This window comes from Bubalus bubalis, chromosome 14 (genome assembly GCF_019923935.1).
Source record: "Bubalus bubalis isolate 160015118507 breed Murrah chromosome 14, NDDB_SH_1, whole genome shotgun sequence".
Taxonomy (NCBI): Eukaryota; Metazoa; Chordata; class Mammalia; order Artiodactyla; family Bovidae; genus Bubalus; species Bubalus bubalis.
Genome location: NC_059170.1, coordinates 32070948 through 32095269, shown reverse-complemented (window position 1 = coordinate 32095269; position 24322 = coordinate 32070948). Strand labels below are relative to the sequence as shown.

Below are 24322 nucleotides of genomic sequence, written 5' to 3'. Positions count from 1 at the left end.
TTTCGTAAATTCAGGGAGGCTTGAGGGATCACTGCATTCATAAAATAAGAAAGCAAGCTCTGAAAAAACTTCACAATATTTAGAAACTTTGTAAAAAGAAAAGGATAAAATAAAATCAGAGACAAAACAAAAACCATTCAAAAGGTTAAATAGGAAAACACATATAGCTAAAAGCTGCCTGCAAGAAAATAATATGAACAGCTGTATGCCAAAAATTTGACTATTTAGATGAAACAGAAAAATTCCTGTAAAATACAGGCTACCCAAACTGACTGAAACAGAAACAGAAATCTGCCTGTATTATACTTTACTTCCCTACTAAGTAGAGATTGGATGAATAATCAAAAATCTTCCCACAAAGAAAAATCCGAGCCCAGATGGCTTCACTGGTGAATTCTATCAACACTTCAAGAAGAATTAATACCAATCTTTTTGCAAAGTCTTTCAATAAATGCAAGAGGAGGGAATACTTCCCAACTCACTCTATGAAGTCAGTACTACCCTGGTACCAAAATCAGACAGGCATCACAAGAATGAAAACTACAGAACAGAGCTATATCCTATATGAAAACAGACATGAAATACCCAACTAGAAAACTGAATCCATGTCAACGTATTGCAAAAACCACTACAATATTGTAAACCAATTAACCTCCAATTAAAATAAATTAATTAAAAAAAAAACCTGAATCCAGCAACACAGTAAAAAGAATTATACATCATGAGCAAATGGGCTTTATTCCAGAGATGAAAGGCTGGTTTAATATCCTTAAATCAATTGGTATAATGTATAGTATTAATAAACTAAAGAACAAAACCACACAATTATCAAGATACACAAAAATTATGTGACAAAATTCAGCACCCAATCATAGCCCTCAAAAAGCCAGGAAGAGAAGGAAAATTTCTCAACCTGATAAAGGACATGTATGAAAAAACTAAGGCCAATATCATATATAATGGAAAAAGACTGAACTCATTCTCCCTAAGATCAGTAACAAGACAATGATGTCCATTCTCATCACTTTTATTCAATATTGTACTGGAGTTTCTTGTCAGGCCAAATAGTCCTCCAAAAAAATTTTTTTTAAAGAAGGTGTCCAGATAGGAAACGAAAAAGTAAAACTGTCTTTTTTAGCAGACAATACAATCCCTGTATAAAGAAAACCCTAATCAACTAAAGAAATAGTAGAAATAATAGTTCAGCATGGTTGCATGACACAAGATCAACAAACAGAAATCAATTCTATTTCTAAATATATACTAACAATGATCAAAAAACAAAATTAAGATAATTCAATTCACAATACTTGAAGAAGTATAAAATACTTTGCATAGTAAATTTAACAAAACAAGCATAACATATAAACACTGAAAACTATAAAACATTGCTGAAAGAGAATAAAAAACTAAAGAAATAGAAAGACATTCCAGGTTTATAAACTAGAAGGCTTAATACTGTTAAAAAGGTGTGTGTGTGCTAAGTCAAAAAACGAAGATCATGGGATCTCAACACATCATTTCATGGCAAATAGATGGAGAAACAATGGAAACAGTGACAGGCTTTATTTTCTTGGGTTCCAAAATCACTGTGGACAGTGACTGCAGCCATGAAATTAAAAGATGCTGCCTCCTTGGAAGAAAAGCAATGATAAACCTAGACAGTATATTAAAAAGCAGAAACATTACTTTTCCAACAAAGGTCCATATAGTCAAAGCTATGGTTTTTCCAGTAGTCATGTACAGATGCGAGAGTTGAACCATAAATAAGGCTGAGTGCCGAAGAACTGATGCTTCTGAATTGTGGGTTGGAGAAAACTTTATAGAGTCCCTTGCCTTGGACAGCAAGGAGATCAAACCGGTCAATCTTAAAGGAAATCAACTCTGAATATTCATTAGAAGGACTCATGCTGAAGCTGAAGCTCCAATACTTTGGCCACCTGATGCGAAGAGCCGACTCATTAGAAAAGACCCTGAGGCCGGGAGAGATTGAAGGCACAAGGAGAAGGGGGTGGCAGTGGATGAGATAGTAAGACAGCACCACCGACTCAATGGACATAAGTTTGAGCAAACTCTGGGAGATGGCGAAGGACAGGGAAACCTGGTGTGCTGCAGTCCCTGGGGTCACAAAGAGTTGGATACAACAGAGCAACGGAACAACAAAGCACGCTAAGTTGCTTCAGTAGTGCCCAACTCTGTGCAACCCTATGGACTGTAGCCCACCAGGCTGTTCTGTTCATGGGATTCTCCAGGCAAGAATACTGGGGTGGGTTGCTGTGCCTTCCTCCAGGGGATCTTCCCAACCCAGGGGTCAAATCTCTCTCTTAGGTCTCTTGCATTGGCAGGTGGGTTCTTTACCACTAGCGCCAGCTGGGAAGCCCCATTAGGATGGCAATATACCCCCAAATGGTCTATAGATTCAGTGCAATATCTTATGAAATATCAGTTGGCTTTTTGTTGATGTTACTGAAACTGACAAATTCATCCTAAAATTCATATGGAAATTCAAGGAACCCAGAACAGCCATGACCATTTAGAAAAATAAGAACAAAGTTGGAGGACTTAGGCTTCCCAATTTCAAAACTTACTACACTTACTACAAAGCTATAGAAATCAGGAGTGTGATACTAGCATAAGGCCAGACATATGGTCAATGGAACAGAAATGAGAGTTCAGAAATAATTTCTTACATTCAACTGATTTTCAAAAAATGTGCTTCTAAAATTCAATAGTACACAAATGTCCTCCCAAAATTCAATAGTAAAAAATAGTCTTTTCAGCAAATGTTGCAGGAACAACTAGCTAACCACATGCAAAAATATAAGTTTGGAAAAAAAAAAAAAGATAAGTTTGGATGCCAGCTTCACATCAGATACAAAAATTAACTAAAAATGAATTATGAACCTAAATATAAAGAGATAAATCTATATAACTTTAAAAAGAAAATACAGGAGTAAACCTTTGTAATTTGGGGTTAGTTAGGCACTGATTCTTTTATACAATACCAAAAGCACATAGGGTTAAGGAATACTTTTGTATTTCAAAAGATACCGTCAAGAAAGTAAAAAAGAAACCCCATGGAATGGGAGAAAATATCTGCAAACTGTATATCCAATAAGGGGCTTATATCTGGATTCACAAAGAACTCTTGTAGGTCAACAGTAAAATGATAATGCAATTTTTGAAACTGAGCAAAGAATTTGAATAGTTCTCCAAAGAAGACATACAAATGGCCAACAGGATGCTCAACTTCATTAGTCATTAAAGAGAAAGAGAACTTGCTCAGTTGTGTCCGACTCTGCAACCCCGTGGACTGTAGCCTACCAGGCTCCTCCATCCATGGGATTCTCCAGGCAAGAGTAGTGGAATGGGTTGCCATTTCCTTCTCCAGGGGATTTTCCGGGCCCAGGGATTGAACCCAGGTCTCCTGCATTGCAGGCAGATGCTTTACCATCTGAGCCATCAGGGAATCATTAGTCATTAGGGAAATGCATATCAAAATCACAGCGCTTGCCAAGTAGTCCAGTGGTTAAGAATCCTCCTGCCAATGCAGTGGACACAGGTTCAATCCCTGGTGTGGGAAGATCTTACATGCAGCAGGGCAACTAAGACTATGCATGCTACTGAAGCCTGCATGCCTAGAGCCTGTGCTCTGCAACAAGTGAAGCCCCCACAACGAGAACCTCGTGCACCCCAAAGAAGAGTAGCCCTGCTCACAACTAGAAGCCCATGTGCAGCAACAAAGACCTAGTACAGCCAAAACAAAACAAAAAAAACCACTGTGACACGCCATTTCTCATATTCTCATACACTAGAACAGCTACAATCAAACAAGTATGATGAGGATGTGGGGAAATCTGAACCTTTCTAACACTGCTAGTGAGAATGAAAAATGGTACAGCTACTTTGTAAAACTTTGAACCCATCATTCTCCAATTTTGTCCTTGGTCCTAGGCAATCACTTATCTATTTATTGTCTCTAAATATCTGCCCCTTTTTGGACATTCCATATAAGAGATATTGGCTTCCCTGGTGGCTCAGATGGTAAAGAATCTGCCTGCAATGCAGGAGGTGCAAAAGACTCAGGTTTGATTCCTGGGTCAGGAAGATTCCCCCAGAGGAGGAAATTGCAACCCACTCCAGTATTCTTGCCTGGAAAATTCCATGGACAGAGGAGCCTGGTGGGCTACAGTCCATGGGGTCCCAGAGAAGTGGACATGACTGAGCGACTGACTCACCAAGTAACTTTCGTTATAGAAGTCTTCACAGTCCAGTAGTCAGGGGCACTGTCTGGCAGGATTTCAGAGAAATTCTTATCCACTAATCTCTTGGGAGTCTTTGCACCTGTCTAGCTTCTCCCAATTGTTCTGGCAGCCCATCAGTAATTTTGTGCATTTACTGGAAGTTTGAATCAAAAGCCACTTTCTCTGGTTTCTCAGGGCAGCTACCCCAGCAGATCAAGGCTCAAATTTTACATCAACTCAAAGTTGATTCCTTCTTGCATCAACCACTGGGAGTGATAGGAGGAAGGATTGGGAGAAGGAAAGAGAGGGAAGGAGTGGGCAGAGGGGAGAGAAGGGTAAAAGGAGGGAAGGAAGGAGGGAGGTGGATAGGCAGGCTGAATTTTTCCTTTTTTCTTCTTGTCAAAGGAAAGAGGAGGTTTTCCTTCTCCCTATTCTTAGAGCATTTCAGTATGAAAATTTGCATTTAAAAAACCTCTGATTCCTTTGAAACATACGTAAATTTCTTTAAAACCTAAATAAGCCATAAGTCAGCATTACAAAGCAGACACTGTTTTTGTTAAGGGCTTAAGAGTCATCTCTTTGAAATGTAAACAACAAGCAAGCCAGCCACCCTACCCTCTCTCTGTGGGAATGGGTCCAAACTATAACCATCTGCTTGTGTTAATGATACAAGTTTGTTTTCCTTTTTGTTTTTTCCTTTGGGCAAAGGCAATTAACAAAGGTGGCCACCCCAATTACCAGGTAAATTCACAATAAACTAGGAAAGAATGTAGAGCAAACAGTGGTGTCAACTCCTCTCACACAAAGACAAGTTACCTTCATTTTGAGGACAAGTATAGAATGGACTGTATATGCTGGGATATTTAAAAGGGTGGGATTTCTCTCTGTTGTTATCTCATTAGTGGACTGCTGAAATGTGCACTACCATCTGGTTTAATGCTTACTCAGTAATAAGACTTTCTTTCCTACATCTGTGGAGAGAAATTTCTGGGTTGGCAGGAGATTTTATTTTTAATTTTTCCCCTAACAATCATCACATTGTATTTTTAAGTAAAAAAGGAAACTGCAGAACAATGTATCATATGCATAGTATATCTCACAGTATTTTTTATTTAAAAAACTATAGATCTAAAGGTACATGTATTACTGTTAAAAGTTTTTCCTTCTATGAAGAACTAGAGATGAGGAAATGCCGGGCTGGATGAAGCACAAGCTGGAAATCAAGACTGCCAGGAGAAATATCAATAACCTCAGATACACAGATGACACCACCCTTATGACAGAAAGCGAAGAGGTACTAAAGAGCCTCTTGATAAAAGTGAAAGAGGAGAGTGAAAAAGTTGTCTTAAAACTCAACATTCAAAAAACTAAGATTATGGCATCTTGTCCCACCAATTCATGGCAAATAGATGAGGAAACAACGGACCGTGACAGATATTATTTTCTTGGGCTCCAAAATTACTGTGGATAGTGACTGCAGCCATGAAATTTAAGACGCTTGCTCCTTGGAAGAAAAGCTATGACCAACCTAGACATTATATTAAAAAGCAGACACATTACTTTACTGACAAAGGTCCGTATAGTCAAAGCTATGGTCTTTCCAGCAGTTATGTATGGATGTGAGAGTTGGACCATAAAGGTTGAGCACCGAAGAATTGATGCTTTTGAACTGTGGTGTTGGAAAAGACTCTTGAGAGTCCCTTGGACAGCAAGGAGATCAAACCAGTCAATTCTAAAAGAAATCAGTCCTGAATATTCATTGGAAGGACTGATGCTGAAGCTGAAGCTCCAACACTTTGGCCATCTGATGAGAAGAGCCAACTCACTAGAAAAGACTCTGATGCTAGAAAAGACTAAAGGCAGGAGAAGGGGACGACAGAGGATGAGATGGTTGGATGGCATCACCGACTTGATGGACATGAGTTAGAGCAAGCTCCGGGAGTTGGTGATGGACAGGGAAGCCTGGCATGCTGCAGTCCCTGGGGTTGCAAAGAGTCAACACAACTGAACTGAACTGAGAGATGAGGAATTATAGTTTTTATTTTATCTACATCTGTAATAGCTAATTTTTATAATGAACACATTTCATTACTTTTATAATGAAAGTTAGCAAAACAACAGAAAATTCTTAGTATTTTCATTAACTGACATTAAAAATATTTTTCATATGAAACAAATAGTTTCTTAAATGATCTCTCTTTTTTTTCCCTTAAAGAAATCCATATAAATAATGTAGCTTTCAAGGCTTTATTCTTTGTAAGTAGGTAGTGAGATTTGGGACACAGAACACATCTTACCTGGACAATGAATGAAAGACCAGTTATATCTGCTGTCCTCCAGACACATGCTGGAATTGAGAAGAGGCTGTGGGTAGGAACTTCCTGTAGGGCCCTGAGAAGGCATCTTCACTGGTCCTTTATAGGAGCCCTCTATGCATTTCCCTTTGCCTGTATTGCTAGGATCAGTGCACCAGCCACAGCCTGGTTGCTCCAAGCAGTGACTACAGGTACAGTAGCCTGAACAATTTTCAGCTGTAAAAAAACGTAAGTTATAATTTACTATCACATGTAGACGTAAATTCATTGTATATTTAAACTATCTTTTTCTTTAACAGATGATTCAACTGTTAGTCAAAATTCCTATTCTATTGTGATTGTTCAAATGATATAATAAAATTTTAAAGAGCCCAATATTTTGTCCAACCTATAATAGAGACTCCTCTCTTCTCTTGCAATCCTAGGATATTGGAGGCAGAAGAGATTTTAGAGACCATCTCCTGGAAAGCACTTACTTTATGAATTAGGAGATAAAGATGTGGAGACATTCCACAGATTGGGCGATATGATACTGAGATTCACCAAGTTATTTCTGTACTCTGTGATCTATTCTACAATTGTTTACTTGTGTCACTGTATTTGATTCTATATGCAGGTTCATATCAGGCAGTCTCTGGATAGACCTGAGCAGATGGTCAAGTCTGGTTTCATCCCTAGAAAGTTCAGAGGCTGACAGCATTGCCCTACACACAGTGTTGTCATCCATACTGCTTAGAGCTCACTTTTCACTCACGGGGGCAGCTGCTCATGGTATACCACTCCATACACTGGCCAAAAGGGAAGGAGGCCACGTAGGCATTGGAGTCCACGCACTGCTTCATGTTGCTGCACCACATGCACTCCGAGCTGCCGCTGGTACACTCCCCACAGGCTGTCCGCAAGGCACAAGGGGTCCGACACTGCTTGGCACTGTGGTTAGCTGGGAAGTAAACCCAAGAGAAACATTTAAAGCTCCCACCATGTCAGCTAAGGTCAAAGGCTTTGCAGTGTGGGTTGTGACCCACTAATGTGTCATGAAGTCAATTCAGTGGGTTACATTAAACGTAGAAGAAAACACAAAGTCTTAGGTCATCATGTACTGGTTAGTCATGTATATTTATACACTTGGGGGGAAAAACTGTTTTTATTTTCAAAGAGAAGGACAGATATGAGGTAACAAGCTAATTTTTCCATGAGAGAAGGGGTTCTAATATAGGAGACCCAAGATGAACTTCACAAGTTTTACAACCCACCTGAATCTGTAACATTATATCTCTGTATATTCTAGGGAAAGAAGAACCACAACATTCATTAACTTTACCAAAGCACCCAGAATCCAAAATGGCTGAAAAATTTCCCTGCGGGAAGGTTAAATAATAAATATTAATGTGACTCCACAGTGATCTGAATTCTCTTCCACATCCCTGCATTCCTCAGACAAATTATAATACCTTCCTAAAATGAGACCTGATGTCAATGGAGTCCAGCCTCCCACAAGCATCCACAAAATTCCAAATACTGCCTGTGAGACCCCCTGCAGGAGAAGGGCAATGGTCAAAGGCTTGTCTGAGTGCTGCACATGCCACCCATGCCTGTCTTTATGAAACTGAGATGTGCCTAGAGCAAAGCTTCAAGCCTGTGCAGCAACTCCAAGTGGAGGCTCCTTCAGCGCTCTCCTGCAGCGTTATTGCGCTGAAGGTTTGCTTTTCCTTCCTGTTGTTGTTCAGCGGCTAAGTCCTATCCGACTCTTTGTTACCCTATGGACTGCAGCACACCAGGCTTTCCTGTCCTTCACTATTTCCTGTAGTTTGCTCAAATTCATGTCCACTGAGTCGATGATGCTATCTAACCATCTCATTCTCTGCCACCCTCTTCTCCTACCCTCAATCTTTCCTAGCATGAGAGTCTTTCTCAAGGAGTTGGCTCTTTGCATCAGGTGGCCAAAGTACTGGAGCTTTAGCATCAGTCCTTCCAATGAATACTCAGGATTTATTTCCTTTAGGATTGACAGCTTTGATCTCCTTGCTGTTCAAGGGATTCTCAAGAGTCTTCTCTAGCACTGCAATTATAAAGCATCAGTTCTTTGGTACTCAGCCTTCTTTACGGTCCAACTCTCACATCTGTACATGACTACTGGAAAAATCATAGCTTTGACTATATGGATCACTGTCAGCAAAGTGATGTCTCTGCTTTTTTTAATACACTGTCTAGGTTTGTCATTGCCTTCTTTCCAAGGAGCAAGTGTTTTCTAATTTCATGGCTGCAGTCACTATTCAAAGTGATCCTGGAGTCCAAGAAAATAAAATCTGTCTCTGCTTCCACTTTTTCCCCTTCCATTTGCCATGAAGTGATGGGACTAGATGCCATGATCTTAGTTTTTTTAATGTTGAATTTTAAGCCAGCTTTTTCATTCTCATCAAGAGGCTCTTTAGTTCCTCTTCACTTTCTGCCATTAGAGTGGTATCATCTGCATATCTGAGTTTGTCAATATATCTCCTGGCAATCTTGATTCCAGCTTGTGATTCATCCAGCTTGGCATTTCACATGATATACTCTGCATATAAGTTATATAAGTAGGATACAATATACAGCCTTGTTGTACTCCTTTCCCAATTTTGAACCAATTAGTTTTTTCATGTCTGGTTCTGTTGCCTCTTGACCCACAGGACTACACCAATTATTCTTCTCCCCCCGACACTATCTTTCTGTTCAGTATCCCTGCAGTGATCTGCTTGCTTTTCTGCTTTTTTCTTTGGATTTTTGGTTCTATCTTCCACAGCATTTCTCTGCCAACACCTAGAAATATGCCTTTTGGGTCAATTCTCAATACTTTTTGTGGTCAACAAACCAATCAATCTCACTGTTAAATAACAATATTCTAAATAACAATATTCTAATTAGCACATTGTTGTTTAGTTACTAAATTATGTATGACTTTTTTGTGACCCCATGTACAGAGTTCTTCTGTCCATGGGATTTTCCAGGCAAGAATACTGGAGTGGGTTGCCATTTCCTCTCCAGGGTATCTTACTGACCCAGGGATTGAACCTACATCTCCTGCACTACAGGCAGATTCTTTATTACTGAGCAACCAGGAAAATGCTAGTTATTTTTAGTTTTGTTCATAGCTCATACTACTTCCTTCTGCTTTAAAAATTCTGCATTATCCTCTGCTTCATATGCTTGAAATCAATACTCCACCTGTGTTTTCATGAAAATTTCACAATACTTAATTATGCCTCCTACAGTTTCTCTTTCAATGAATGTCCAGTAACACATAATGCAACCATATACTTACCAGGCCTTTCACAGACACTACCATTGAGTGGATTGATGCAGGTTGCAGCCTTTAAGCCCCGAGTACTGGGTTCTGACAAGATCCCACAGAATCCAGCATCACTGGGCTCAGATGGCATCCACTGTAGTGAACTATTTGTGAACGGGGACATATCTTCCCAGCACCAATAGGACACATTGATCTTCCGAAGGCCAACCCATGGGGTTAAGGTGAGCTTGGACTGTAGGCAAAACAGACTATGAATATAATCAATGTCTTGACCAAAACTAGCTTCTAGATAAAAACTATTAAGTTACATGTATCCAAAGGACACAGGGAAACCTCCTTATCTCAAATCAGTCATGGTGGATTAGTGCAGACCTTTATTTTTATGTTACTTATCATTCCTGGCACTTTAATATGGCCATTTTACAAAGGATAGAAAAGACATCAAAGAAAGATGTCAGAGAAGACATCAGAATTTTCACAGAGATTAACAGCAAAGTAATAATCAAGTTCCTAAATTTCTATACTCTATGACAAATGCTATGAAGAGACAGCCACCCCCCAAGCTGGTTGAAATATCTATTTATAAATGAAATACCATATCAGTATGTATGAAACATTGGTTATATGCCTATTGTTATCTAAGCCTGTTTTGGGAGCTCTGGCTAGGTTAGATGATTGAAGATCCCCACATTCAGCTGGGGAGGCAGAGCGTATTGGCCGTCAATAAATTTTATAGGGAATAATAGGTCAATGAATTCCTGGGAATTCATTCCTAGGAAAGTCTGTCTCTTGCTCTACTGAAATGTCCTTCTTGTTGCAGTTTTTAAAAAAAATTTGTACAAAGTTTAGCCCAGAAATAAAAGATATTTTAACTTTTGCTAGTTATAAAACAAAATGTGCAGTATTTCCATTCTGGGGAGGAAAAAATAAACATGAATATTGTGTGCTCAGTCACTCAGTCATGTCCAACTCTTTGCGACCCCATGAACTGTAGCCCACCAGGCTCCTTTGTCCATGGGATTTTCCAGGCAAGAATACTGGAGTGGGTTGCCATTTCCTTCTCCAGGGAAAATGCTTATTAAGGGACTTTAAAAACAGCAACAAAAACAACACCCAAAAGTTGTTACTTTTAGTTGTAGTGAGTGATATTTATTTCCTTATAGGATTTGGTACTGATCTCTCATAAGGCCCAGCTACAGCAATTCCTTCCCATTCAGTCTGCACCAGTTATGCAAACTTACCTGCAGCTCACCCCTCAATCTCTGTATCTTTGATTAATGCACAGAGAGTCCAGCTCATCCCTTCTGTCTTCAGGAGTTACCTCTTTCTGTCTGTCAGCCTGTCTCTGTCCTAAAGGTTACAACGCCCTTTCTTATTTTTCCAAACAAACCAGGGCTCTAAGTCAATTTATAGCTGTGGAAGCACATTACTTTAGTTGTCTCTCAACCATCAATCTGATCACAAGACTATGAATTGTTGAAAGAGCACTATCTTGTGAGTATCAGTTAACTGAGGGTGGGACCACTGTTCTAGGACTCTGGACTAAATACACAAAATGTCATTGTTGTATATCAACTACAAGCTGCCCAAGAGCAGTGGATGGACAGGAAGAGAACTTGAGGCCTTTCTGTGCTCAGAAACTCTTAATAAGAAGATGTCCTCTCCTTTTGGGCTGATCAGATCTAAGACCCACAGATGTCCATTTTTAGGATAATTAACATTGAATCATATTATACACTGTAATAATGCCTGAAACCTGGCTTAATTCAACTCAGCTAATTACTAATGGCACCCACTTCCCCAATCCCAGCAGAACCTAGGGATAAAACAGATATGAAATAGTCTACAGATATCACAGGATATGTGCATATGTCAACATGCTACTATTCAATATATACATAATTATTAATTTGTAATTTAATGAAATATGACTAATAAAAATGTGTTGGAAATGTCAAGAAAAGAATATATAATATTAAAGGAAGAGAATTTGACAGTGCAGTTCTACAGTCTATTACACTGCACTTACTCGCATTCCTCCTCCTGCCAAGCACGTCACAGGTAAGCTGCAGTTATGCTCTTTGTAGAAAGGTGGATACTAGAAACTTAAGTTCCAAGGATTTTAACTCACCATGCTCTGTGATGACTGCATGATTCGCAGCTGCTTAAGGACAAATTCTACCTTCTTCTGAGTTGTAAGAGAAGCCAAAAAGGCATTGTGGTTCCTGCAGGACAATTTTGCATTGTCATAAGTCTCCTTGGCAGTAGTAATTTTCAAACATGAGTTTCCAACCAAATGCCAGCCAATGCCACAGATATTTTCTTTATTAAAGAGGGGAGAGAAAACAAAGAGGTTTAGAAATCACACAAAATTACTTATATTACCACTTTGAATCACTGGAAATCTAAATAATATTTTTGAGTTCAATTCTAGATACTTCATTTGGATGTGTTGAGTGTATCAGACACATTACCAAGGATCAAATACAGAATAAAAAGAATTTTTTTTAATGTTTATCAGTCTTATTTCCTGGACCTCAAATGCATATGCTGAGGTCAATCTTCCCATGTCTTAGAGAAAAACATTTGTTTGACAACAGTGTTAAATTTATAAACCATCTTTTGAAGAACAATTAGAAACAGACTAAAATCCTAAGTAAAAAGTAGAATATGCATTTCTGAAAAGATGGGGTAGAAAACTGCAAGAACAGAAGTGAGTTGGTGAGTGAACAAGTCTACAAAAGACACACTTTTCACATCAAGTGGGAGGTAAACTCAAGTTACACAAAACATCCCAAAAGTGAGACGCAAAGAGCCTTTTGGGGAAGTAAGCCAAACCAGGGAAGTTTATCTGCTCTTGTGACCTCCCTGAACCCACAAAAAGAGCTGCTCAGAAGTTATACATGTTTCCTGGAAGACAGTGCATGAGCAAAGCAACTTCATTAGAACAACAGTACTTTAGAGATACTCTCAACAATGTTCATCAGCAGCCAGTGAGATGAAGGGAAAGTCACAGGAAAGGGATCATTTAAGAGCAGATAAAGACTAGCTCCTCAACGTGTGTCATCAGTGTCACTGCTTGTTGAAATGCAGATTCTAGGGCCCCACCACACATCTGTGCCAGATTCTGGCTTCTGGCAAGACCCCAGGTACTTTGCTGTGTACTCAAGTTTGTGATGTAATGAGGTAAAGAACAAGAAGTCCACTCCAGCAAGCTGAATCAAGGACTTCCAAAGGACATTCAAAAGGGGCCCAGTAGAGCCCAGCTACCCTGTACTTCTATTGTACAGAGCCACAGCAGACCACCTCCTGGACTTCCTCACTAAGCAAATATATCATAGAGTTTCAGCCATGGCTGGTTGGCTTCAGGCTCACAACTCATCATCCTGAACCTCAGAAGTGCTATAAATTGAGCTATCTGGGGCTGGGGTCATTTCAGGAAGTGCTGCTGACAAGGGCATCTCTCCTTTCCTTCTTGTCAGAAGGTGAAACACAATTCATAAAGTACCCAGCAGACTGGCCACTGAGACTGCTGCCTTCTACTCCCAAGTTACCACTGCAGAGTGGGGTGGGGACAACAGAGCAGGCTCAATGACACGGAGTCAAGCTATGATTCGATTCTCCATAGCAGCAGATGACGCTTCACTTGCTTTCAAAGAATGGTAGAAGTAAATACTTAAGAACTATATTTCTGCTTCAAAAAATCACCACCACAATAATGGAGTGGGGGATGAATGGATAAAATGAGTTCTCCCCTTTGGCTGGGTTCAATCTAGGCTGCACAGTATTGACAGTGTGTGCGTGTGAAGTCTTTGGACCCATCCACATCAAGATGCCTCTGCAATGCTTACCAGGCAGGGCAATGCACTCCTGATTCCGGGGCTCCCACTGGCAGTTCTGGTCCAGGGCACAGCTCCTGCAGCTGGTCTTCTTGTTACAGTAATACATTGGGTTATCCTTGGGGCAATGATCATACTTGAAAATGGAGATCTAGAATACAATGGACAAAAGCTTTTCTCTTATATCCACAGAGAGAACTCATGGTGAGGGCAACTAGGATACTAAAAGCAACAAAGTCTAACTGAGGAAGCAAACTACAACAAACAGATAAACCAATAAGATGTAGGTGAAGCAGCACTGCAGTGGAAACATTATAGTGAAATGTTCAAGGACATGCAAGGATCTGGCAAGGAAATAGTGCATTCTCTTAAACACCATGTTTCAACTGATGCATCTGTAGAATGTGAATGCTGAACTTGCTGCTTTTTAAATCATCTCTTAAACAGTATAAAAATTTTATATTTTATGAGATGTTTACACACTGACAAAGAATGTCTTATAAACCGTCAAAAATTATAAAAGTTGAGTCATTCTTTTTTTTGCCTTATAATCTAATAAAAATCATAAATGATAAGCATAAATTAGGCTGAGTCAAAATATAACGTAAGACAAGGAGATTTTGCAAAGGTCTATTATTTCCACAATTTATTGTGGCAGCTACACACCTGATTCACTTTCAGTCTCAAGTCCTAAACTGCTCTCCAACCTGGCATGGGTAGAGGGAGCGCGCCGTTACAAGCTTCACACAAATCTAGCCCTTAGCCACAGCCACACCTAGGGACTGGGGCATACTCAGAACAACAGTCTTGCCTTCTTCTAAAATACAAACATCAATCCTCCTGGCTAGTAGAACCTTTGGAATTTGGACATTTAGAGCATCTCTTACTAAAAGAAACTTGACTCAACAGTAAAATCCAAATCAACACTGAAGATTTCAAAAATAATTCTGGGCTAGTATTTATACCATATACACTAAAATCTATACCTAAACCCACTCGGGATTTTTCTGTCCTCTGAAATCCCTGAGAAACTGACCTGGCCTTCTGTGCAGCTGTGGTTTGTGGGGACACAATGGTCATTGCACCACTGGCAGCCATTGGTGTTGGCTGTGCAGCTGTAACAATCCGTGAGCTGGTCACATCTGTCATGGTCAAAAACTGTGAAGACAAGGAAAACTCATCAACTGTGGCAGCTTCTTTTCAGAAAAGTCACAGTCCCTTACAGCTGATGTTGAGCACAATATGACACCGACGCAAAACAACCACAACAACAAAAAAGTAACAAGGGTTGAAAGTAAAATGAGGAGTGAAACTGGCAGGAAAATATATTGGTGTATTCAGATTTAAATAGTATTTAGAAATAAGTAAACAATATGAAGAAAAGCCATTTTGTACTCCACCCTCCCAACAAAAGTACACAGAAGGTGAAAAACAAAGACAGAATAATTCAACAATAAGGGAAATAGGTCTGGTTCTTTGAAGACTTTTCTTCCCAAGAAAGAAATCAACTAGCAATTCAATGAACACCAAGAGCTGCCCAGGAGCCAAACAAAGAAGTATAGGGGACCAAGCCATTCCTCCTAGCTATAAAGGCAAGGCTGCTCTGGGTGTAGGAAGCAGGCAGCCCACAGAACCCCAAAAAAGGCAATACACATATATGTAATAAATTCTGGGTTACTACAGACCTGTTGATTTCCTAGTGACCCTAGATGAGTCAAGGTCAGCAATGAAAGAGAAGCTACACAACTTCTGCCTCATCTATTCAACCATTCATGGACATGGCACATGGTAGAATCCATGGACAAGAAAAGGCAGGGTGCACCTTCACAAAAATCCTAGCAACCTGCTCCTGATGCTGTTCTTCCTGCCCTTGTTATCACTCCATGGCCTGGGCCCACACAGAAAGCAGAGTAAACCAGGAAGGTGACACTGGAGACGAGTGCATAATGAATCATCTAAGGGAATTAAATACTATTTCCTATAAACCTGCACATTTAATTTGAACTTTTAAACATACGGTTAAAAAATAACTACTTCACTGCTTTTATCCCTTTTAGGAGACGGTGACTGGCCCTAAAAAGTTCTGGTCATCTTGGTTCTCTAGCACTCACGAGACCACCAATGAAGCTGGAAAGTTGACTGGATGTTCTTACTGAGGATTTATGTTCAGTTTAATTTGGAACATTCCAGGAGAGTTGAAAGCTGCCTCTGTCCATCATAACTCACATAGTAACTACTATACCATGGTAACCCTAATAGTTAAGAAATTCAGTCAACATACTTTAAATAAACTGAAGTGAAAAAATAATTTGCAGAGACTTTTTTTTTTACTTTAAAAAGACTTTCTCACATATGACTTCACTGTATTGCACTGTGCTGTATGTCAGGAAAAAAAGGGTAATCAGAAGCTGAGTAGGTAAGGTGAAGAAAACTTGGACAATACAAGGGGTGGTTCTAGAAGCAGGGATCACTGTTCATCTTCAACAACTGCCTGCCTTGCTATCACTGCTGCACTCAACTAGAGAGGTTAGAAAAGAACAATACTTTGCAAAGACAGTAACTCTACCTCTATTTATTAGAACAATCTACTTCAACATAGCATTTCTGGATTGGGCCTCTTAATCTTATCCTTAATGTCAGAACTGCATAATTCAATGTGGTAGCCACTAACCACATGTAGTTTTTATTTCTTTTTGGCTGCCCAGCATGCAGAATCTTAGTTCCCTGTTCAGAGATGTAACCCATGTCCCCTGTTGCAGAACAGCAGAGTCTTAACCACTGGATCGGCAGGGAAGTCCCCACATGTAGTTTTTAATTTAGTTAAAATATAAAAATTCTTTTCTTCAGCCATACCAGTCTCATTCCAAGTGTTTGATAATCACAGGTAGCTAGTAGCTAACATATGGGGACAGTGCAGAAATAAACATCTAGGTTCTGAAGTTGGTAGAAGGGATTCCCTGGTGGCTCAGATGGTAAAGAGTTTGCTTGCAATGTGGAAGACCCAGGTTCAATCCCTGGGTTGGGAAGATCCCCTGGAGAAGGAAATGATAACCCACTCCAGTATTCTTGCCCAGAAAATCCCATGGATGGAGGAGTCTGGCAGGCTACAGTCCATGGAGTCGCAAAGAGTTGGACACGACTAAGTGACTTCACTATCCTTTTCCTCTGGAGTAGGTATACAAAGTCTATGCAATGTTAAAAATGTGTTTTCTTCATCATTAGCAAACAGCAGACATGGCATGTTCCCATCCACTATACAAATGTTTACAAACCAATTTTCAAACATCCATAAAGCATTTGCCTATGTTATTACTGGAATAATTTTGGATAATAAAATGAACACTGAAAGTTCACATAGGTAAGTGCCTTCACAATTGAGATAAAATAAGATTTCAAATTAACAACATTTTAAGAAGAGGAAAAAAAAAACATACTTCTTTTAGAAAAACATTCTGACTTTATCTTTTCTTGTGCTTCAGGCTCCAGCTCCCAGGAGACACACTGAGATGACCCTGTGTCCCACACACATCGGACACCAGGTCCTGCTGCGAGACAAGCAGCTTCACTCTGGTGTGCTTCACACTGTTCCGATGTGAATACTAGGATGTCACTGAGGAGGAGACTATTAAAACCACCAAATACATACATGGTTCTAAAAGAAAAAAAAAAGAAAAAGAGTTTACTGGAAACCTACATCAACAAATGCATGATATACTTTTTATAATCCTTAGACAAACCTCACATATCAAAAGTCCTGTAAAAAGTTATCTTTCAAGATCTCAAAAATCACTCTTATACCTTACCTCCCAAATTCCAACCTTTCAGAATGGCCTGTGACTAGTCAGAACAGTTACAATAACCTATCTACTCTTCTGGCTGCTAGCATAGATAAAGGCTCTCTAATCAAAACTGTGTAATGAAAACAGACCATAAGAAAGAGATGAGTGCATATAGAAATTTAATGCACAGTACAAGCTGTATTCTAATCAGTGGAACAGATGATTTCTCTTCCAACTCTGATATGCCATAATCTGCCAGGAAGTTTAGTACTAACCCACAATGAGGTATCAAGCAATTCATCCTCACTGTGTCTCAATTTTCCCCAAATCAACAGAGGACTAATTAAAGCATAAAGATTCTGTGGCTGCATTTTTACTGTATCTGAAAACTGACATATTTCAGTAACCAAAAGTGAACACCAGGTTTAATTTTTAACTTCATATTGGCTTACTTAGTATCACATTATGTAGTCTGGATTCAGGAGAAGGCAATGGCACCCCACTCCAGTACTCCTGCCTGGAAAACCCCATGGATGGAGGAGCCTGGAAGGCTGCAGTTCATGGGGTCGCTGAGGGTCGGACACAACTGAGCGACTTCACTTTCACTTTTCACTTTCATGCATTGGAGAAGGAAATGGCAACCCACTCCAGTGTTCCTGCCTGGAGAATCCCAGGGATGGGGGAGCCTGGTGGGCTGTCTTCTATGGGGTTGCACAGAATCGGACACGACTGAAGCGACTTAGCAGCAGCAGCAGTCTGGATTCAACTAGTCAATTTATTGCTTGAACCAAATAAGCACCATCTGCCTCCCAGTACCCCTACTCCAGTACTCTTGCCTGGAAAATCCCATGGACTGAGGAGCCTGGTGGGCTGCAGTCCAAGGGGTCACGAAGAGTCGGACGTGACCAAGCGACTTCACTCTCACTTCTCACTTTAATGCACCGGAGGAGGAAATGGCAACCCACTCCAGTGTTCTTGCCTGGAGGCCTGCCGTCTATGGGGTCGCACAGAGTCGGACACGACTGAAGCGACTTAGCAGCAGCAGCCTCCCAGTACAGCAGGTATTCTTAGAAATCCTGAATACTTCTGGTCACATCGGCCATGTGAAGGTAGGCAGAGTCCTCCAAAGAGGCTTGGAGCAATGAACTAGAAAGAACTGCTGCATCTGCAGCAGTCTCAATGTCCCCAGCCCACGCTTCTTCCTGCCTCCCTCAAAAACCACAAGAACAACAACTACGTGAAGCACAGCTGGCCCAATGCTGGTGCTCAATTAAGGGAACCATCATTCAAAACATGTGAATATCTTGTGAATCAGAGTTTCTCCTTAGGTAAATTACTTCACAAAATTAAACTAACCATTACAGCAGAAATTAACACAACACTGTAAATCAACTATACTAAGTAAGAAAAATGTTGAAAAAATATTAAAAAAGCCATGGTTTTTTTTCCTACATGACTCCCTTGTCATGCCCTCCAACCCTACACATACACACAGAAACATATAGGCTCAAAAACTCCACTGGGATTATACAAAAATAAACACATTATAACCAATTTTTAAGCCATTTCCAATTTTGATTCATGGTTAAACTACATCTTATGATAAATTGTCAACTCTCTGAGTTCATATAAAACCTCCAAATATTTTGATAGAAAACCCACTTATTTGCTAATTATTATTATGGTACTAATAGCTGCCATTTAGCAAATGCCTATTACCTGCCAAGTCCTATGCTAGGAAAACATATTAAAGATGAAAAGAGCTGAGGCCAGGCACCCACAGGTTAAGATGATAACAAAATGTACCCACTGCTTTTCTGATGAAAAGCATCAACAGGCATTTACTAGAAAACTTTAAGGGTTTTCCTTACTGAGGCAATACATATTACAATTTAAGATAACATCTCAAATTACAATAAAAAAATCCTTCCACTCTAATCTATACTTATCAAGTGTTTCTACTATAAAACCATATTTATTGCTAAGTTTCAACTAAGTGTTTACTTTGTGAAAGATGTCCCTTTTTCCAGTCTCTAAGTTTTATTCTTCCTTCACATCTCCAAGATAGGTTGCTTTCTTTTTTTTTATTTTATTTTTTAAAATTTTTATTATTTTAACAGCAAAACATTTTGTATCAGGGTATAGCAAATTAACAATGCTGTGATAGCTTCAGGTGATAGGTTGCTTTCTTATCTTCCCTCATCCAAGGTCAATTACCTCATCTAACTTGCATTGTGACAAAATAAAATTTGAAAACGAAGGGAGTCCTAACATAATATACATAGGCATTATAGCATTTAAATAGTTTCAGGACTGATAAAGCTTATCAAGACTGATAAGAATTTTAAAAGATGAAGTAAACAACAGTAATCACAACAGAAACAAAAATGAGAAAATTAACAACATGATTAGACTATTTTAACAAATAAAAATAAGGTACAAGTCACATAGTCACTTTGGAGCTCCTTTATAAGACAGATGCTTTTCCAGGGGCAGATTTATGAAGAGCTCTGAGAATCTGGGCCAGACACTTCCAAATGATGCAATGAAACACAGTGCAGACTTCAGATAATACAAAGACCTGAACTGTATGAACCGCCACAGACTTGATCTATATGAAGCACCAGAATCTCCCACTTCTGTTCCCATAACTAAGTTTTTTTTGAAGTGCCCTCTTTTTTAAAACCTTTCTTCACCACTCAGACAAAAGACAAGAAATGCAACAACCTAAGCACCACAAATGATAGCAAATGACAGAGGGTATAAGACAGGAACTGCACACAACTTTTGTTGTCCTATGCACTCAGACAACACCAAAGACAGCTTACTTCTAAAACCACATCAACAAACATGGCATTAGAAGTAATTCAAATCCACATCAAATATTTTAAATATAAATCAGTAAATCCATACCTAACATAATTCTGTGAAACACAAATGGGATAAAGTAATCCTGCAAATAATATGTAAGTTCAATATCACTTCACATTTTACTTCATTTTTATTTGAAACATAAGAGAAAAGGAGCAAGCACTTCTTCAATTACCTGTTGTATAAGACTGCCGAGTGGCCAAATCTGTTGACATCATGGTGGAGATCAGGTCTGGGAAGCACTGACCATCGGTCACAATCTAGGAGCAAGAAAAACACTCTTCAGAAGGGACCATTATCCATAATCAATGGAGATCGGCATTTTCTTTGGGAAAGAAGACTGTAATAAACATAAACACAGCTCTCAGTTTTTCTTAGTCACACCATTATTTCTGAGTTAAAACTCAGCAACGACAGATCAGCAGGGCATGAAAAAGAGGTAGGACTCTACAGCAATTCTAATTAATGAATGCAATGAAGACTCAGCACAACCAAAATTCAATAAATAAATCTAATTAGTGAATGCACCCAACTTCCATGACATCCTTATCACTCACTCTGTTGCCCATCAGTATTATCCACTACAATGTATTCTAACTTAATCAAATTTTACATTTTTCAAAGCTTACGTAAGTAAAGCATGTACATTCCATAATGATTTTCCACTCTATGTTGCTTTGCCCAAACTCAGTAACTAGAATAGGAAAATACAAGCAGAAAATTAAAACTACAATAATAATAATAATAACCAACTTTATCTAATTTTTAAAAGGTCCTTTCCTAGATCCTCCAGATTTACTTATTTTCCTTTGTTTCTGATCCAAGCTAATGACTTCTCTTCTGGACCTTAATACCAACTAGTGTTGCTGAACCATACCAACCTCTGACTCAATGTCTCCTACTCCCAGACACGCAGACTTTCACACTCACACTCAATCTAGACATTTATTCAGCCTTGACAACAAAAGCTTTCACTTCTCCCACCCAGCCTAAACTCTGTGGTGTTCCTCATATGCAGAACAGAGGCCATCAACTCCCACAAGCCTCCTGCTTCCTTCCCTAAAACCAGTGTGGCAGGAGCCCCTCCTCTTGTCCTGCTTGACTTTTACCACAGCATTTAAATATGCCCAAGGAGGAATTCAACTTACCCCTTTTCTTGCCTTCACAGACAAGGGTATTTTTGTTTGTTTGTTTTTAAGTGAAATGTTTTAAAACATTTCAGATGTTTTAAACTGCTGTGTTTATCTCAACATGCATTACTTCTCAGCTTTCTATAATCTGGATCTTTCCTGTGTCTAGAAGGTAATAAATGACCTCTTGGTCATTGAAATCTGAAAGACTCTTCAGTCCTTATTTTACTTCATCCCTCTGTGTGTGTGTGTGTGTCAGACATCACTCAGTGATGTCTGACTCTCTGCAACCCCATGGACTGTAGCCCACCAGGCTCCTCTGTCCATGGGATTCTCCAGGCAAGAATACTGGAGTGGGTTACCATTTCCGTCTCCAGAGGATCTTCCCGACCCAGGGATTGAACCCAGGTCTTCTGCATTGCAGGTGGATGCTTTACCCTCTGAGCTACTAGGGAAGTCATCCCTCTGTAGCCACTGGTAACTGCTTCCTCACAGGTCCCCAGTCTTGCCTCACGTGTGTCCTACTTCGCCAACATGCTTTCGCGGTCTCCACTCTCTTTCAGGCTTCTTTATGGATCTATCCCTTGCTTCTTTGCTTGTTCCTGATGACACATGCTCCCTATAGAAAGTTCATCCTCTCCTACATTTTCCCCACTGATTTCTGTACCTGTCTGTCCCACAGTCACCTCCAGTTGAACATGCTCTCAAATTCAATTTACTCACTTCCTCCCAGATTCTATCCTTCTAGTTCCAGTCTTGAGGGGGAAAAAAAAAAACAACCATCTACTATGGCCCACACCAGATCAGATAAGGATGCTGTCACTGCTTTCAAAACACAGATTCCTAGTAATTCTCAAACCCATTTGTCTCTTTATCCTCACTGTTACTTCCACAGCCTTGGCTCAAACCCTCCTAAGAACTTTGATCAACAGCCTTGTTACACATCTTACCCCTCCCCAACTACTCATCACAATGCCACACAGAGATCTCCCTCAGACACAAATACAGTTCTATTACCTCCTCTTTAAGATTCTTCAAAAAGCATAAACCCTTCAGCACGACACAGCAAGTCCCTCAAGTTCTGACCACACAGCTGCTTGCTTCTAGCTCTGGTTGAAGCCACTCGTCTCTGATGTGCTGCTAGGATACAGCCAGAACTAACTACTCAGAGGCCCCAAATTATGTAGCATAGTCTGTTAACACCTCTGTGTCTCTACACATGGGGTTCCTTTGACTGAGAAGTGCTACCTAACCTGGTCCAGCTGACTTCCCAGTGTTCTTAGGACCCAGCTTGCAAGGCCCTTCTCAAGAAGGCTTTCCCTATCATGGGTAGAACAGACAGCTAGTGGAAAGCTGCTGTATAGCACAGAAAGCTCAGCTCAGTGCTCGTGATGACCTAGAGGAGGAGGAGGGGGCCAGGGAGGCTCAAGAGGGAGGGGATATATGTATACATATAGCTGATTCACACTGTTGTACAGCAGGAACTAACACAACATTGTAGAACAATCATACCCCAATTAAAAAAAAAAAGAAGACTTTCCCTGACTGCAACACTTATACCTAGGAATTATGGGATGTTCACAGGTGCTCTCATACGTTCTTCTCAGGCAAATAACACCCTAAATTGCAGTGATAGTGTCTGCTCGATTCTCTGCTTTCCCCACCATGAGGCCAAGGACTGTAACTTATTCCCTTTACAATCCCCAATGTACAAGCTCAGTGGCTTGCACTTAAATGTCTGTTAAAAAAGAACATCTGATGATAGTTACACAAAAGAATTTCTAATATTTGTTTTGCATGAACCAATATTGCCCTCTTCTGGTCAACACAATTACCACACCAAATATTTAAAACATGCCTGTCCAAGTATTACATCAAGCATGTCTGAAAACAGTTTCAAGGGAATGAATAAAGCTAGACTTACACCAACTCAACACAATGCTAGTGGTCACAATGACATAATACACTATATAAGGCTTTTATTTATAACACAGGAGAGCCCAATCACCCCAACCCATCAAAGGAGGGACTTTAAAAGAATCTGATATAGAAGTAATGCTTTTTAATATATTACGATCAGTCAATTTAACATAAAAAATTCCATTTGGACCTCTTTCAAACAGCTTGACCACTTTTAACTACAGATATTTTCTGTTTTAAAATGCAGGTTATGGATAAAAAAGATTCTTGAAGCTAAAATGGCTTTGGGAAACTTACCAATGTCATAAGCCATGAAATCTGAAGAGAAGCATTTGGCCCCATGGCTCATGGACGTGTCATTGTGTGTGTTTCCTCCAAACACCAGCATGGTTCCACTCACTATCACAGCTGTGTGCAAGTAACGGAAAAATCGGCTGTCCTTAAGAATGGTCCTTTTGAGTTTATTTAAAAATAATAAATACAAGGTTAGTTCTTTAGAATGTTTATCATCTATTTGTTAATACAAACATAACGATTTTCTCAACTTCAGATCCAAATATGCAAATACTTTTACATTTTTCTCTGTATATAAGTAACTTTCTCAACAATAAACACGTAAAATCAAAAGATGTAGGAGAATTTTGACTCAAACTATGTTGAGTCTTAAAAACGTTAATACCCTATCACTCTATAATTGTAGTTTCTGAGTAGAAATCATGTGATATATAGATGGAAGCTTACATACAATCTTCATGAATAAGACAAGAGCTAGAAACCAAAACTTTTAACTGTGTAGGCTCAGTATACCCACATGATAGAGTATTACACAGTTACTAAAAATAACAATTTTAATGATAGATAATATACATGTAACCATAGTGGGGTCTCAAATATGTAAGGAAATACAAAAAGCAGAGAAACTATTGCTTTATAGTTAT

The 24322-nt window shown here is 39.5% G+C and overlaps 1 protein-coding gene across 2 annotated transcripts in view; it reads right to left on the bottom strand.

Moving 5' to 3' along the window:
• Positions 1-24322, bottom strand: part of ATRN (attractin) — a 187981-nt gene that overhangs the window by 73897 nt on the left and 89762 nt on the right. For both annotated transcript variants that reach the window (XM_006072902.4, XM_006072903.4), the window contains exons 10-18: positions 23682-23836; positions 20510-20594; positions 17119-17336; positions 14721-14842; positions 13697-13835; positions 11977-12167; positions 9858-10077; positions 7314-7499; positions 6542-6775 (exon numbers count right to left, since the gene is read on the bottom strand). In XM_006072902.4, coding sequence (XP_006072964.3) covers positions 6542-6775; positions 7314-7499; positions 9858-10077; positions 11977-12167; positions 13697-13835; positions 14721-14842; positions 17119-17336; positions 20510-20594; positions 23682-23836 — 1550 coding nt within the window. The remainder of the gene's footprint in view (positions 1-6541; positions 6776-7313; positions 7500-9857; positions 10078-11976; positions 12168-13696; positions 13836-14720; positions 14843-17118; positions 17337-20509; positions 20595-23681; positions 23837-24322) is intronic.